Source organism: Lissotriton helveticus, unplaced genomic scaffold (assembly GCF_964261635.1).
Source record: "Lissotriton helveticus unplaced genomic scaffold, aLisHel1.1 SCAFFOLD_704, whole genome shotgun sequence".
Lineage (NCBI taxonomy): Eukaryota > Metazoa > Chordata > Amphibia > Caudata > Salamandridae > Lissotriton > Lissotriton helveticus.
The window spans coordinates 79,843-98,117 of NW_027611819.1; the positions used below are offsets into that span (position 1 = coordinate 79,843).

Consider the following 18,275-nt stretch of genomic DNA (forward strand, 5'->3'; position numbering starts at 1 on the left):
TCCTTTCGTAGAAAGTCGTGTCTTGATTCCAAAGATGATCTGATTTGGAAGGGGGCCAGTCTCTACCTTTATCCTGTAAAAAGGGGCTGGCACGCGACTAAGTCCTGCCCTATGGGTGGGACTAGGAGGGGGGTGGTTACACCCACTTCCTTGGCGGGCTTTTTCCCAGCACAGGGTCTGGAGTGACCCTGGAACTGGTTTCAGCCAGCCTATGCACAGTGAGCACCGGGGTGCCACGTGCAGTCACCTTCCTCTAAAGCCCTACCTACAATACACAAAACCCTGTCTGGGACGGTGCTGGCACCGCCCCTGGCAGGAAACCCTTTGTCCTTATCTCCTGCTCTGGGAGGACTCCCAGCAGCAGGAGGGCAGACTTGTGTCTCGGTGGCAGCATCCATTTTGTGGATGCTAAGGCTCTGTCTGACTTTTAACCGGGTTATAGGTTACATGCATGTCGTGTCCCTCTAGAAGGGTGGAATGCTAACCCCGTCGCCAGAATTGGCGAGGGGTTAGTATTCCAATTCGTATGACACCTTACTCGACATGTTTTGATAAAGCGATACCAGAGTTGGCACATAACCGCGAGGATTATAATGCACTTAAGAGTATATGGTATGCGATATCATGGAAACGGCTAAGGGATGGATCCCGAAAGCCGCAGACAGGCTCAGCTCATGCCAGAGCACCATCTCACACGATTCCAAGCACTCTGCCTTCAGGATTGTTAAGGCCTGCCATAGGAGTGACTGATAGGAGATCTGTGTGTCCATTTTAGGGTTAGATATAGGTATACTATATCTAAAGCAAAGGGTGAGTACACCACCTTGCCCCAGCTGTCGTGCAGCCAGTTGTGTCAGTTTTAGTTAGTCAATCCAGGGGTGGCACAATACATGCTTCAGCCCCTGTGAGACTTCTGGGTGCACCTCAGCCCTGGGTACAGGGACTTGGAGAGGGCCCAGTGCCAATTCAGTACCTAAGTACAATTTGGATAGAGAGAACAGCTAGGCTGTGGGTCTGATTAGCAGGCCCACAGCCAGGGAAAGTCGTAAACCAGTGCAGCAAAAAGCAAAAATCTGGGTGATCATAGGATTGCAGACCCTACTCTCCTACAGTGCCCTCCATGTTTGGCCTCTCGCTGGGGATCTCGGAACTGTAGATTTTGGTGAAAACCCTGGAGGTGAGTGACTTTGCCTTTTCTTTCAAAGCGAAAGTGCACATTGCCAAACAGGAGCACAGCTGCTGCGAAAACACGACCCCGAGTACCCGCTTGCTTTCCGCGGGTGTCTGTTTACAGTTTTGCCAGCTCAGTCAGCACTTTTCCAGTGTGTCCAGAAGCACTCTGTCTCTAGGCCTAAAAATGCTTGACTTTGCTGTATTATTTTTTGGCTTCATCACGCATAAAAGGACGCCTTACTCAGTGAATTTGAAGACCGCGAGCTGGAACCTGCCTGTTATCGCTCGACCTGCAAGAAAGAGTCTTTGAATGTTATATCCGGAATTAAAGGGCAAGTTGGACGACCCCACCCCCATTTGTAACTTTAAAGCTCCCTTGAGCAGCGGGCTGACGAGCCTGGGATCCCGCACCTACGCGCCTGAGTGGTACTATACCTGGCAGATATTGGCAGCCATCTGCAACCCCAGTACACGGCCTATCCCTGCTGATGAGGGGTAATACCCCGAAACACGTGTCCAGGGATGGCGAAGACAGCGAAGATAGCAGAAGATCGAAAGATGATGCATCGCGAACACTTTACTACATTGACCAGAGTCCTTAGGGGCGACACCGCCAGTGTGTGAGTAGTGTGCGACCCCACCCCCATTTGTAACCTGGAGGTGAGTGACTTTGCCTTTTCTTTCAAAGCGAAAGTGCACATTGCCAAACAGGAGCACAGCTGCTGCGAAAACACGACCCCGAGTACCCGCTTGCTTTCCGCGGGTGTCTGTTTACAGTTTTGCCAGCTCAGTCAGCACTTTTCCAGTGTGTCCAGAAGCACTCTGTCTCTAGGCCTAAAAATGCTTGACTTTGCTGTATTATTTTTTTGCTTTATCACGCATAAAAGGACGCCTTACTCAGTGAATTTGAAGACCGCGAGCTGGAACCTGCCTGTTATCGCTCGACCTGCAAGAAAGAGTGTGAGAAGTTGGCCTGATGTGCAGTGCTCACTATTCTAGTGATCACTATATATCAGTCCAAACAACCCTTATTGATGATTGGTTGTAAGTCAACCTTATAGACCAGCTATCCTAGTAGCATGGATACGAGCAGTCTAAGGCTAAGACTCTAGAGGGCGTGTTAAGCCAGCTGTTTTACCATCACATTACCCCTTGAACACCCAGTGAAAGGACACCACACAAGTGTTATGAAAATAAACAATGTATTTATTAGAATCACAACAACCCTGTACTCTTTATGAGGACAGGGTGCTAAGCACACAACAAAACTCTTACGAAAATACTTTTAAGTTAGCACGTTACACAAATGCCCGAGGGGCACGAAAAACCATATACGCTAAAAGTGGAATGCGAATTACTAGCAGGTAAGTAACAGTTCTAATAGGCTTTGGAATCGCTAGGACTGGACTAGGGAATCGTTAGATTACTACTAGGAGGCCCAGGGGACTCGGGTGCAGAGTGTGCACTCTCACGCGGGATGCGGGACAAAGTCTATGGAAGCTAGAATTCACAAAGTTAGTGTTCACGGGCGAACCCGACCTGGTAGGGAGAAAATGACAGTGGATCCTGACCCTTGGATAGTGAGGCTATGCTGGGACACCGGAGTGCCGAAGTTACCTAGCCCAGGGGCTGCAGCTGCATAGGTCTGAAAAGACGTCGGGGATCTCGTTGCCGGACCAGGAGCCTGGAAGGAAGAAGTTGCTGGCAGGCGACCAGTGAAGGAAAGTTCGATGGATCCAAGCCTGGATCAAGGAAGAAGAAAACCTGAAAGCAGAGGGGACCAAGTTCTTGAATCACTAGCCAGTGATTAAGTGGGCACCAGGATGGCACCGGGCGAAGTCACCGCAGTCAGGTGAGTGGGCGCTGCTGGGCTCTGCAGTCTCTCGGACCAGGAGGCGTTGTCGGCGACCAGGATGGAGGTGCGAGCTGTCCCACGCAGGATGAAGTCGTCGGCGTCGAAGTTACCCAGGAGTGGGCAACAAGCCTTGGCTAATTCAAGCCCACGCGGTGGACTCAAAATGGCGTCTTGAGTGGACCAGGAGGGTCCGGGGTGCTCCTCTTCTGGAAGGGAGCAAGGGCCAGTCTGGAGCAACCAGACCAGCAGCAGAAATGTCGTCGGGCGTCGTCAGGAAGGCCACAAGCCAACGGGCTAGTAGCCAAACAACGCGGTGAGCAGCGGAAAGCAGAAGGGCCCCACGCAGATCGTGGAGATGCTGGGGGGCTGCTCTTCGGTGCTGGAGCTGCTCAGGGTGGGGGCTTCTCGGACCCCAAAGCACTCACCAGGAATTCACTCGGCGGGCTTGCTGGAAAGAAGTCGTGCAGTCTTGCAGATGGCCGGTCCCTTGAGGTCTCGTCGCACCCACGGTTCTCAGCTGGGCTGTAGAGGTGGGTAGAGGTCAGAGGTGCCAGGGAAGCCGGTTCTCGTCGAGCTGGGCAGTCGGATTCCGGAGGAAGGACTTGCAGCAGACCGCAGTGTTCTTAGATGGTGCCTGCGGATGCAGGGTGACTACTCCTTAGTCACAAGGGAGAAATCTTAGGAAGAAGTCTTGAGTTCCTTTCGCAGAAAGTAGTTTCAGGATTCAAAGATGATCTGATTTGGAAGGGGGCCAGTCTCTACCTTTATCCTGTAAAAAGGGGCTGGCATGCGACTAAGTCCTGCCCTATGGGTGGGACTAGGAGGGGGGTGGTTACACCCCCTTCCTTGGCGGGCTTTTCCCCAGCACAGGGTCTGGAGTGACCCTGGAACTGGTTCCAGCCAGCCTATGCACAGTGAGCACCGGGGTGCCACGTGCAGTCACCTTCCTCTAAAGCCCTGCCTACCTACAATACACAAAACCCTGTCTGGGACGGTGCTGGCACCGCCCCTGGCAGGAAACCCTTTGTCCTTATCTCCTGCCCTGGGAGGACTCCCAGCAGCAGGAGGGCAGACTTGTGTCTCGGTGGCAGCATCCATTTTGTGGATGCTAAGGCTCTGTCTGACTTTTAACCGGGTTATAGGTTACAGGCATGTCGTGTCCCTCTAGAAGGGTGGAATGCTAACCCCGTCGCCAGAATTGGCGAGGGGTTAGTATTCCAATTCGTATGACACCTTACTCGACATGTTTTGATAAAGCGATACCAGAGTTGGCACATAACCGCGAGGATTATAATGCACTTAAGAGTATATGGTATGCGATATCATGGAAACGGCTAAGGGATGGATCCCGAAAGCCGCAGACAGGCTCAGCTCATGCCAGAGCACTATCTCACACGATTCCAAGCACTCTGCCTTCAGGATTGTTAAGGCCTGCCATAGGAGTGACTGATAGGAGACCTGTGTGTCCATTTTAGGGTTAGATATAGGTATACTATATCTAAAGCAAAGGGTGAGTACACCACCTTGCCCCAGCTGTCGTGCAGCCAGTTGTGTCAGTTTTAGTTAGTCAATCCAGGGGTGGCACAATACATGCTTCAGCCCCTGGGAGACTTCTGGGTGCACCTCAGCCCTGGGTACAGGGACTTGGAGAGGGCCCAGTGCCAATTCAGTACCTGAGTACAATTTGGATAGAGAGAACAGCTAGGCTGTGGGTCTGATTAGCAGGCCCACAGCCAGGGAAAGTCGTAAACCAGTGCAGCAAAAAGCAAAAAATCTGGGTGATCATAGGATTGCAGACCCTACTCTCCTACATGACCCCCCCCCAAACTTTGGGACAATAAGCTAACCTTGACCAGGTGAGTCTTCTTGCTCTAAGTGGAAATACCTGGAGAGCCCATCAGCATTGCTGTGATCAGTCCCAGGTCTATGCTCCACTGTAAAATCCATCCCCTGTAGGGAAATGGACCACCTAAGCAGTTTGGGGTTTTCACCCTTCATCTGATTTAGCCACAAGAGGGGCTTATGGTCTGTCTGAATGGTGAAGTGAGTGCCAAACAAGTAGGCCCTCAGCTTCTTCAGGGCCCAGACCACAGCAAAGGCCTCCCTCTCAATAGCTGACCAATTTTTCTCTCTGGGTGTCAACCTTCTACTAATGAAAGCAATAGGCTGATCATTACCATCAAAATTCAGTTGAGACAGAACAGCTCCCACACCCAACTCAGAAGCATCTGTTTGGACAATGAATGGCTTGGAGTAATCTGGACTCTTGAGGATAGGTGCTGTGCACATGGCCTGCTTTAGGTCATTGAATGCTTTCTGACAGCTTGCTGTCCACTGAACTTTCTTTGGCATCTTTTTGCTTGTCAGGTCATTAAGGGGGGTCACTATGGACCCATAATTTCTGACAAACTTCCTATAGTACCCAGTCAGGCCCAAGAAAGCTCGAACCTGAGTCTGGGTGATTGGAGGAGTCCAGTCCTTGATGGCCTGTATCTTACTCTCCAGTGGCTGAACCTGGCCTCCACCTACAAGGTGGCCCAGGTATACAACCTGTGACTGCCCTATCTGGCACTTGGTGGCCTTGATAGTGAGGCCTGCCTTTTGCAGGGCCTCTAACACTTTCCTCAGGTGGACCAGGTGATCCTCCCAGGTGGAGCTAAAGACAGCAATATCATCAAGATAAGCTGCACAGAAGTCATCCAGCCCAGTGAGGACTTGATTCACCAACCTTTGGAAGGTGGCAGGTGCATTTTTCAGTCCAAAGGGCATTACCACAAATTGATAATGCCCTCCAGGGGTAGAAAATGCTGTTTTAGGTTTGGCTTCCTCAGCTAACCTGATTTGCCAATACCCAGCTGTCAAATCAAATGTGCTTAAGAAGTTGGCAGAAGCCAATCTATCTATAAGCTCATCTGCTCTTGGTATTGGGTGGGCATCAGTCTTAGTGACTGCATTGAGGCCTCTGTAGTCTACGCAAAACCTCATCTCTCTCTTACCACCCTGGGTGTGAGGCTTTGGCACTAGAACTACTGGGCTAGCCCAAGGGCTATCTGAGGGCTCAATGACTCCCAGTTCCAACATTTTCTGCACTTCAGTTTTGATGCAGTCTCTAACATGATCAGGCTGTCTGTAGATTTTACTCTTGACAGGCAGACTGTCTCCAGTGTCAACATCATGGGTACACCAATCAGTTTGGCTGGGTGTCAGAGAGAACATATGTCGAAAGGATTGCAGAACTTGCCTGCAATCCTGTTGCTGATGTTCAGTGAGGCTGCCACAAAAGACAACACCATCAACTGACCCATCATCAGGATTCTGAGTGAGCAGGTCTGGGAGAGGGTCACTCTCTTCCTCCTGTCCCTCATCTGTGGCCATGAGCAAGCTCATGTCCTTCCTGTCAACATATGCCTTGAGCCTGTTAACATGGAGCACTCTGAGAGGGCTCCTGGGAGTTCCAAGGTCCACCAAGTAGGTAACCTCTCCCTTTTGCTCAATGATGGTGTGGGGCCCAGACCATTTGTCTTTCAGAGCTGCTGGGGCCACTGGCTCCAGCACCCACACCTTCTGTCCTGGCTGGTACACAGTCAGTACAGCCTTTTGGTCATGCCAAGCTTTTTGAAGTTCCTGGCTGGCCTCAAGGTTTTTAGATGCCTTTTCCATATACTCAGCCATCCTGGAGCGGAGACCAAGTACATAGTCCACTATGTTGGTTGCAGGCTTTTTGAGAGGTCTCTCCCATCCTTCCTTCACCAAACACAGGGGTCCTCTTACAGGATGCCCATACAGAAGCTCAAAAGGGCTGTAGCCAACCCCCTTCTGTGGGACCTCTCTGTAAGCAAACAAGAGGCAGGGGATCAGGACATCCCATCTTCTCCTAAGAGGTTCAGGTAGTCCATGAATCATCCCTTTCAGGGTCCTGTTGAATCTCTCAACAAGCCCATTGCATTGTGGATGATAGGGTGTGGTGAACTTGTAGTTCACACCACACTCTTTCCACATGGCAGTCAGATATCCTGACATGAAGTTTGTACCTCTGTCAGAAACGACCTCCTTAGGGAAACCCACTCTGGAGAATACTCCAACTAGGGCTCTTGCCACTACAGGGGCTGTAGTGGTCCTAAGGGGAATAGCCTCAGGATACCTGGTGGCATGGTCCACCACCACCAGTATAAACTTGTGTCCTGATGCTGTCTGGGGTTCCATTGGTCCAACAATGTCAATCCCCACTCTTTCAAAGGGGACCCCCACCACAGGTAGTGGTATGAGGGGGGCCTTTGTTGTGCCACCTGACTTACCACTGGCTTGGCAAGTGACACATGAGCGACAAAACTCCTTGGTATTCTCATTCATATGGGGCCAGTGAAAGTGTGAGACAAGCCTGTCCCAAGTCTTTGTCTGACCTAAATGACCTGCAAGGGGAATCTCATGGGCCAAGGTGAGAAGGAAACCTCTCAGAGACAAGGGGATGACCAGCCTCCTGGTTGCACCAGGCTTGGGGTCTCTTGACTCAGAGTACAGGAGTCCATCTTCCCAGTATACCCTGTGGGCACCTGTGGCATTCCCTGCAGCCTCAGCAGCAGCCTGCTGTCTGAGGGGTTCAAGGGAAGGGCAGCTCAACTGTTCCTTCCCCAGGTCTGCTCTGGAGGGTCCCCCTGAGCCCAGAAACTCAACTTGATCAAGTTCAAGCTCTTTAGGCTCAGTTTCCCTCAGCTCTTCTAGATCAGCCTCCTCAGAGACTTGATCCTCAACCTGGGGCAAGGGGGAAGGCAAAGCCTTACCCTTACTGCTCTTCTTCTTGGGAGGCGTCTGGTCCATAATTTCAGGATCCAGCACCTGTTCAGTGGGGCATCTTCTGGCCTGTGACCTAGTCACAGCAAGCACATGTGCTGGCAAGCCTAACATCTCCATGTGAGTCCTCTGCTCCACTTCTGACCATTGTGATGACTCCAAATCATTGCCCAACAAACAATCAACTGGGAGGTCTGAACTGACTACAACTTTCTTTTGTCCCTTCACTCCACCCCAGGAGAAAGCTACAATTGCCACACTATGACTAGTAGTGACATTGCTGGCATTGGTCACCAGGAAATCAGTACCTGGCATGATCTGTCCAGGGTCCACAAAGTTAGGTGTCACCATGGTGACACTGGCACAAGTGTCCCTATAGGCCTGAGCCATTTTGCCATTAATCAAAGGTGTCTGCCTGTATTTGCCCAAAGTATTGGGACTTATTTCAGGGGACATATCCACATCCCCTGTACAGACAAGGACAGCCTGAGTGAGTGTGCCAACTAAGTTGTCAGACCCCTCAGTACCCAAGGTTAACCCAACTAATGCCTTGGGAGTGACACTACCACTACTGACTGTACTAGGGGGTGCAGTTGCTTTAGGAGCTGTAGTGGTAGGAGTTTGTCCTCCTCCTCTTTTGGTGCACTCACTAAACCAGTGAGATTTACTTTTGCAGTACTGGCACCACCTTTTTGACTGGCCTTCTTGAGTCTTCTTCTTCTGGGAAGCCTGACCCCCACCCTCTTTGGTTTGTTGGGGACCTGGTGAAGACTTCTGGTCATTTTGCTCATTCTTGACATTACCCTTCTGGTCTGCTTTCTTCTGACCACCCTGGTTCTGGTTCTGGTTCTGCTTGATCCTTGTCCTGACCCATTTGTCTGCCTTCTTTCCCAATTCTTGGGGAGAGGTCAGATCTGAATCAACAAGGTGCTGGTGCAGCAACTGGTTCTGACAATTGTTCAAAATTTGTTCTCTCATCATTAGATTATACAATCCTGTGTAATCTGTAACCTTGCTACCCAGCAACCAGCCCTCCAAAGCCTTAGTGGCACAATCCACAAAATCAGACCAGTCCTGAGACTGAGTTTTCTGGGTGTCTCTGAACAGCAACCTGTACTGCTCAGTGGTTAAACCAAACCCATCAACCAGTGTATTCTTCAGGACCTGGTAATTGTTAGCATCCTCCACTCTTGTAGTGAGGAGCTTATCTCTACCTTTACCATCAAAGGAGAGCCACAGTATAGCTGCCCACTGACTCTGGGGAATGTTCTGCACAGTGCAGGCCCTCTCCAGAGCAGCCATCCATTTCTGGATGTCATCCCCTTGCTTAAAGGGGGGCACTATTTTAGTCAGGTGTTTAGTATCTAAACCCTTCTCTCTATCTCTTGGGAGATTGCTGCCACCAGTGGGAGCTAGCCCACTCATCTGCTGCTCTCTTGCCAGGGCAAGCTTCTCTTTGGCCAGGGCAATTTCTTCCCTTTCAATCCTCAGTTCAGCTTGTCTCATCCTAGCCTCATGCTCCCTTCTCTGAGGGGAAGTAAATCTCCTCTGTGGAGGATTCCTTCTCCCCTGAGAAGAGGCATTAGAGTGCAGAGATCTATTGGAGTCCCTAGAAAGAGATCTATCTCTCCTAACTCCAAGGTTAGGCCCACTTCGGGTTAGTACTGGGGGGCCCCCAGATCCTAGCCCAAGTAAGTCTAAGTTGGTCCTAGTTAGCCTTCTGACTACCTCAAGACCTTTGTCTACCTCATCCCCAGAGAGTACCTCCTGATCCTCCTCCTCAACTGCTGAATCAGTGTTGGGGAGGTCTGGATCCCCAGAGGTTCCCTCTAAGGCTGGCATGCTCTCATGTAACTGAGAGAGCTTTCTGGCATCATATGTCTCTAAGAGACCTATCAGAAAGGGAAGGGTGGGGTTAGACCCCTGCTTCAGTTTCCTGGAGACACAGAGTTGTCTCATCTCCTGAAAATTGAGAGCTGCATATCTTGAAGTGACCTGTGGAGGGTCAACACTGACCAGGGGAGTCTCAGTAGAGTCCCCCTGAGTCGACATGCTTTTCTAGTGAGGTGTAAGTGGTGCACTTACCTACACTATATGTTTGCCTACTGATCCCTTGCTAGAGTTGTAGTTTAGGGTGTGCTAGGCCCTAGGAGCTACAACAGCTGGTTCAGTAGAACTCAGAGTATTCTAAGCTAAGTTATATGTACCTTTAGTACTTATGTGATCTTTCACAAGATATTCTTAGGGCATGTGTGGTAAAAACAACAGCAAGCTCAAATCCCAACCGCTGCTCACCAATGTGAGAAGTTGGCCTGATGTGCAGTGCTCACTATTCTAGTGATCACTATATATCAGTCCAAACAACCCTTATTGATGATTGGTTGTAAGTCAACCTTATAGACCAGCTATCCTAGTAGCATGGATACGAGCAGTCTAAGGCTAAGACTCTAGAGGGCGTGTTAAGCCAGCTGTTTTACCATCACATTACCCCTTGAACACCCAGTGAAAGGACACCACACAAGTGTTATGAAAATAAACAATGTATTTATTAGAATCACAACAACCCTGTACTCTTTATGAGGACAGGGTGCTAAGCACACAACAAAACTCTTACGAAAATACTTTTAAGTTAGCACGTTACACAAATGCCCGAGGGGCACGAAAAACCATATACGCTAAAAGTGGAATGCGAATTACTAGCAGGTAAGTAACAGTTCTAATAGGCTTTGGAATCGCTAGGACTGGACTAGGGAATCGTTAGATTACTACTAGGAGGCCCAGGGGACTCTGGTGCAGAGTGTGCACTCTCACGCGGGATGCGGGACAAAGTCTATGGAAGCTAGAATTCACAAAGTTAGTGTTCACGGGCGAACCCGACCTGGTAGGGAGAAAATGACAGTGGATCCTGACCCTTGGATAGTGAGGCTATGCTGGGACACCGGAGTGCCGAAGTTACCTAGCCCAGGGGCTGCAGCTGCATAGGTCTGAAAAGACGTCGGGGATCTCGTTGCCGGACCAGGAGCCTGGAAGGAAGAAGTTGCTGGCAGGCGACCAGTGAAGGAAAGTTCGATGGATCCAAGCCTGGATCAAGGAAGAAGAAAACCTGAAAGCAGAGGGGACCAAGTTCTTGAATCACTAGCCAGTGATTAAGTGGGCACCAGGATGGCACCGGGCGAAGTCACCGCAGTCAGGTGAGTGGGCGCTGCTGGGCTCTGCAGTCTCTCGGACCAGGAGGCGTTGTCGGCGACCAGGATGGAGGTGCGAGCTGTCCCACGCAGGATGAAGTCGTCGGCGTCGAAGTTACCCAGGAGTGGGCAACAAGCCTTGGCTAATTCAAGCCCACGCGGTGGACTCAAAATGGCGTCTTGAGTGGACCAGGAGGGTCCGGGGTGCTCCTCTTCTGGAAGGGAGCAAGGGCCAGTCTGGAGCAACCAGACCAGCAGCAGAAATGTCGTCGGGCGTCGTCAGGAAGGCCACAAGCCAACGGGCTAGTAGCCAAACAACGCGGTGAGCAGCGGAAAGCAGAAGGGCCCCACGCAGATCGTGGAGATGCTGGGGGGCTGCTCTTCGGTGCTGGAGCTGCTCAGGGTGGGGGCTTCTCGGACCCCAAAGCACTCACCAGGAATTCACTCGGCGGGCTTGCTGGAAAGAAGTCGTGCAGTCTTGCAGATGGCCGGTCCCTTGAGGTCTCGTCGCACCCACGGTTCTCAGCTGGGCTGTAGAGGTGGGTAGAGGTCAGAGGTGCCAGGGAAGCCGGTTCTCGTCGAGCTGGGCAGTCGGATTCCGGAGGAAGGACTTGCAGCAGACCGCAGTGTTCTTAGATGGTGCCTGCGGATGCAGGGTGACTACTCCTTAGTCACAAGGGAGAAATCTTAGGAAGAAGTCTTGAGTTCCTTTCGCAGAAAGTAGTTTCAGGATTCAAAGATGATCTGATTTGGAAGGGGGCCAGTCTCTACCTTTATCCTGTAAAAAGGGGCTGGCACGCGACTAAGTCCTGCCCTATGGGTGGGACTAGGAGGGGGGTGGTTACACCCCCTTCCTTGGCGGGCTTTTCCCCAGCACAGGGTCTGGAGTGACCCTGGAACTGGTTCCAGCCAGCCTATGCACAGTGAGCACCGGGGTGCCACGTGCAGTCACCTTCCTCTAAAGCCCTGCCTACCTACAATACACAAAACCCTGTCTGGGACGGTGCTGGCACCGCCCCTGGCAGGAAACCCTTTGTCCTTATCTCCTGCCCTGGGAGGACTCCCAGCAGCAGGAGGGCAGACTTGTGTCTCGGTGGCAGCATCCATTTTGTGGATGCTAAGGCTCTGTCTGACTTTTAACCGGGTTATAGGTTACAGGCATGTCGTGTCCCTCTAGAAGGGTGGAATGCTAACCCCGTCGCCAGAATTGGCGAGGGGTTAGTATTCCAATTCGTATGACACCTTACTCGACATGTTTTGATAAAGCGATACCAGAGTTGGCACATAACCGCGAGGATTATAATGCACTTAAGAGTATATGGTATGCGATATCATGGAAACGGCTAAGGGATGGATCCCGAAAGCCGCAGACAGGCTCAGCTCATGCCAGAGCACTATCTCACACGATTCCAAGCACTCTGCCTTCAGGATTGTTAAGGCCTGCCATAGGAGTGACTGATAGGAGACCTGTGTGTCCATTTTAGGGTTAGATATAGGTATACTATATCTAAAGCAAAGGGTGAGTACACCACCTTGCCCCAGCTGTCGTGCAGCCAGTTGTGTCAGTTTTAGTTAGTCAATCCAGGGGTGGCACAATACATGCTTCAGCCCCTGGGAGACTTCTGGGTGCACCTCAGCCCTGGGTACAGGGACTTGGAGAGGGCCCAGTGCCAATTCAGTACCTGAGTACAATTTGGATAGAGAGAACAGCTAGGCTGTGGGTCTGATTAGCAGGCCCACAGCCAGGGAAAGTCGTAAACCAGTGCAGCAAAAAGCAAAAAATCTGGGTGATCATAGGATTGCAGACCCTACTCTCCTACAAAGAGTCTTTGAATATTATATCCGGAATTAAAGGGCAAGTTGGACGAGGTCTGCCAAGTCTAAATTTCTGTCTAGTATGGGAGACACATACTGCGTTTGTAGAATGTTTCCATAACGGAGTGTAGAGCCAAAATACTTTACTGTATTTTAGAGCCAACGCCTTTAAAATAAACATTATTTAAAATAGGTCAGTCCCTTGTCATACAGAATCTAAAACCAGGTGATCATGACCAAACAATTATTTAACGAAAAAGGGAGCTCTCAGCGCAGTGTAGTTGCTACAGGGATGCCATGTTTGTTCTTTATTGTATGTGACAAGACAAACAGTTGTTTTGCTAATCCGGTATTATTTTGAAGGGTGTAAATTGAGGTTATAGTTAGTAAATTTAAGATCGTTAACCCCACCTCCGTAATTATGTTTATCGTTCAAGAATGTAAAACATAAGTGTTCCTGTTTAAACCCATGCTCTGCAGTATGTATTTCATACTCTATAAAATATAATTTCCATAGCATTCAAAACATATTTAACTAGTTTGCTAATAGCACCGCAAATTTGAGGGAAACTCTTCATTGAATGGCACGCCTCCTTATGTAGATATTGAAACTATTTCCCAATCTAATTCAGATAGATACAGTTGCTAAGGTTTCTTTCATAATAGTAGCTTCACTAGTCTGCAGTGGTTTCCCTGAATTGAACCCCTTGCTTCTTCTCCTATATCCTTTAACTTGTTTCTCTATCCTCTCACTCCACCCTTTATTCTCTGTACACCCTGTCTTTCTCACTAAGGAACACCACAGCGTCACTCGGCGCCACCGCAGCATCACTCGGCGCCACCGCAGCGTCACTATACGCCACCGCAGCGTCACTATACGCCACCGCAGCGTCACTATACGCCACCGCAGCGTCACTATACGCCACCGCAGCATCACTATACGCCACCGCAGCACCGCTCAGGGACAGCACAACATCAATCACCACAACATCAATCACCACAACATCACTCCTCATCACTCAGTACAACCACAACATCACTCAGCAGCTCCACATCATCAATCCGCATCACAACAGCGTCACTCACCACCACCACAGCGTCACGCACCACCACCACCACATCACACAGCATCAGTCATCACCACGACATCATCGCTCAGCACCAACACTGCATCACTCAGGGCCACCACAGTATCACTCACCACAACAACAGCATCACTCAGGAACACCACAGCATCACTCAGGAACACCACAGCATCACTCAGGAACACCACAGCATCACTCAGGAACACCACAGCATTACTCAGGAACACCATAGCATCACTCAATACAACCACAACATCACTATGCGCTACCACAGCATCACTCTACAGCACCACAACTTCAAAAAACATCAGCAAATCATCAGTCAGCACCACCACAGCATCACTCGCGGCAACCACAGCATCACCCCTTCATTGTTATAAAGGTTTATTCATTTCTAACATTGTGCGCAACACCCTGAATTAAAACATTAAAGCATTCAAACCACAATGTGTTGCTGTGGCATAGACCTATGATGGTGATTTACATTTTAAATGCAGTGAGTCCCATTGGTGGACTCACAGCATTGCCTTTCTATTGGCCGTTCTGCTATTTAAGTAACTATAGAAAAACAATTGTAAACTTGGATAGAAAAATCCTATTACACATGGTTTCTACAAAACCCACTTGCGATCTGTAGGGCTTCAGACATTGCACAGCCTGTGTCCAGTGCAAACACAAGGCTTTCTAGTTGCTTATTAATAAATTAACAACTAATGTCGATACACTTCAATATCCATGTGCACGATGCAAGTGGAACCAGTTTTAATTGACTCCATTACAATTGGGGAGAGTAGTTGGCCTAACGGCTAGAGCAGTCGACCTCGAATCTGGTGACAGGGTGCAAGTCTCGGCAATGATGCTGAACATCCTGTGATTCTGGGCAAATCACTTAACCTCGCCATGCCTAACAATAACAAACATTTGCAATGCAATAGGTCCCGCATTTACGCAATTTTAAGCTTTTTATTTATGTTTAAAACACCAAATCATTAAAAAAGCATGGTCATTTACAATGCCAATTTCTCAAACTTAGTAAATGCGAGACCTATTGCATTGCAAATGCTTGTTATATATGGGTAGGTGGTGTCTTGAATAGTCAGGGAAGCCTAAATCGTTCTGAATGAAGGCTAGGTAGGGACGTGGAGACAATGTGAGTTTACAAGCAACAGTTTGCTGGAGAGATTAGTAATGAAGAAGTCGAACTCCAAAAGAGCTAGCATACGTGCCTGTTTCAGCCTATTGGCAATTGGAAATTTACTGGAGACCCTCTGGCCAACACCAGTCTTCACTCTCATCATGGTGTTGTGGTATAAAAGCTGGATCGCTTTAAGTTGCTTCGCAGGAACAACCCGATTATTCATTTTCTTTTATAGTCTATATTCCTCTGTACACAGTCGAATATGGATTGGAAGACTAAGATCAGTTAGTGAGTTACAAGCCTTAACAGTAAGAAAACCCTTCATCCTTGTACACAAGAATTACTTTGCAAACTGTCCTTAAGTTTCCAGCAAAACTGCTTTCCCCTTTTTATTTTAAACGGACAATTTATTTTCAGCCCACACCTATGGTCAGAGGCTGAAGTAGTATTGCACAAGTTAGATGTAAAAATATCATTAATGTTTTACAGAAGTAATTAATCTTTCCCCTTGTACAGTTTGGCTGTTTCTTAATACCTATAAACAACAAAGAAACTTGAAGGTCTAAACTAGCAGAGTTGAATAGATTATCACCGGACTCGGCACAATACGTGTGCAATACATCCGCTATCACGTGATGGAAAGGCACTCAACATAATAGTTTGAGTCCTATCGGCCCACCCACGTGGCGGAGCCTCATCATGTAGGACATCTTGAACTAGGTCTGTGTACCGAAGCCCAGATGTATTGGCTTTGTATCACTAGGCCGTAGTTCAGTCAATGCAAGTGTCCTCACCACTGGTGAAGCTGATGAATGCAGTGCAAAAAGTGAAGTGATGTGTCTTAAAATGGCGGTCAAGGCAAATAGGGAAATTTAATTAATATTCACCTGGACGTCAAGTTAAGAAACAGTGTAGGGACAGTGTGAAAAAATCACTGTCTAATTTGCTTGGTAGTAAATCAGGCCAACATGTTTCTGCCGTAAGGTGGATGTTCACCGGCATTCGTCAGGGCCAAGCTAACTGGTATGCTACTGCAAATTACACTATTAAAGGTGCACAAAAAAGGATATAATAACAAAGAATCTAACAGACCATACTTTGCCTGTGAATAGTCACATAAGTGGTCACAAGGACCATCCTACCATGTCCTCCCGATTGGTTCGAATTTGGAGGAAGTCTTCCCCAACTCTGTGTGGGAAGATTGCCTCACCTCACCCGGCAACGGCTCGGAGAATGAGGCCCCGCTCTGTCCGTCGGTACCTCGCGGCGTGATCTCGAGCCTGTTTCTTAATACCACCACCGCAACAGAGCTACAAAATTATCCATAAAATAAAAATAAAAACTCAGACGAAATATGCGGATTACTACTGCAGTTTGGTCGTTGGTTTTTTCCTTAGTGAAATTTATCCCGATCTTGGCGTCAGGGGTATGGGAAGAAGTGGTCTGTAAGGTGGATGGATAGAGGAAGTGTTTAACTACATGGTAGCTCAGATGATAGCTCCGAAAGATAGGTAGCAGGCAGCACATGCAATCTGTTGTATTCTACCACATGCGGTTACATGTTAATAAAAGTACAATTTAATTTAAAAAAACAACTGCAATAGCAAGAGATGCATACATTTATGTTAAAGTCGGTTGCTTGAAATGCATAACATTCTGAACTTGCCTTTCTTTGGTAGTCTTGCAGAATACCTTGTATAGTGTCCTGCTGGGAGACCGTTTCTTCCTGTTAATAATGGGAAGTTGCATGTAAACTTGGTGTACGTTGCTGTGTGTGCTTCCTTATTTTGCATGTATTTCTAGTTTGATTATGCCTTTATCTAAACCCCATTAAGCTTTATCGTTTCCATTTTTTTTCTATGAAAGGCTTTTATCAGCTGGTGCAACAAAGGTTTATGCCATTCTGACTCATGGTATCTTTTCTGGGCCAGCCATTTCACGGATCAACAATGCTTGTTTTGAAGCTGTGGTAGTCACAAATACGATTCCTCAGGAAGACAAGATAAAGCACTGCTCTAAAATCCAGGTAAGCCTATCACCCTGCTCGTTGAAGTGTTTTTGTCTGCTGTAGAATATATATTGTGAATCCTGTCCCCTTTCAGACAAATCCAAGAAAGGACCGGCTGCAGACACCATCTGAATGCTCATTTACTTATTCAATCATTGCACTCACTTTGCCATAACTCGTTTCAACTAAGACATGCAGCCTTGATTGTAAGCAGTTGTAGCACCATTTTATTTCCCACAAGTACTGTGCACCAAATGAATAAATAGAGAAAAACACTATTATAAGAGCATGTCAATAGGCAGACTATCACAAAAAATGTACCTTTCCATATACAAGTTGTAGGAGAGTAGGGTCTGCAATCCTATGATCACCCAGATTTTTTGCTTTTTGCTGCACTGGTTTACGACTTTCCCTGGCTGTGGGCCTGCTAATCAGACCCACAGCCTAGCTGTTCTCTCTATCCAAATTGTACTCAGGTACTGAATTGGCACTGGGCCCTCTCCAAGTCCCTGTACCCAGGGCTGAGGTGCACCCAGAAGTCTCCCAGGGGCTGAAGCATGTATTGTGCCACCCCTGGATTGACTAACTAAAACTGACACAACTGGCTGCACGACAGCTGGGGCAAGGTGGTGTACTCACCCTTTGCTTTAGATATAGTATACCTATATCTAACCCTAAAATGGACACACAGGTCTCCTATCAGTCACTCCTATGGCAGGCCTTAACAATCCTGAAGGCAGAGTGCTTGGAATCGTGTGAGATAGTGCTCTGGCATGAGCTGAGCCTGTCTGCGGCTTTCGGGATCCATCCCTTAGCCGTTTCCATGATATCGCATACCATATACTCTTAAGTGCATTATAATCCTCGCGGTTATGTGCCAACTCTGGTATCGCTTTATCAAAACATGTCGAGTAAGGTGTCATACGAATTGGAATACTAACCCCTCGCCAATTCTGGCGACGGGGTTAGCATTCCACCCTTCTAGAGGGACACGACATGCCTGTAACCTATAACCCGGTTAAAAGTCAGACAGAGCCTTAGCATCCACAAAATGGATGCTGCCACCGAGACACAAGTCTGCCCTCCTGCTGCTGGGAGTCCTCCCAGAGCAGGAGATAAGGACAAAGGGTTTCCTGCCAGGGGCGGTGCCAGCACCGTCCCAGACAGGGTTTTGTGTATTGTAGGTAGGCAGGGCTTTAGAGGAAGGTGACTGCACGTGGCACCCCGG

The 18,275-nt window shown here is 48.7% G+C and overlaps 1 protein-coding gene across 1 annotated transcript in view; it reads left to right on the forward strand.

Annotated features, from left to right (window-relative positions):
- Positions 1 to 18,275, forward strand: part of LOC144806687 (ribose-phosphate pyrophosphokinase 1-like) — a 129,881-nt gene that overhangs the window by 54,790 nt on the left and 56,816 nt on the right. Inside the window, exon 3 of the mRNA XM_078672992.1 lies at positions 16,906 to 17,065. Within this exon, the coding sequence (XP_078529118.1) occupies positions 16,906 to 17,065 (160 nt within the window). The remainder of the gene's footprint in view (positions 1 to 16,905; positions 17,066 to 18,275) is intronic.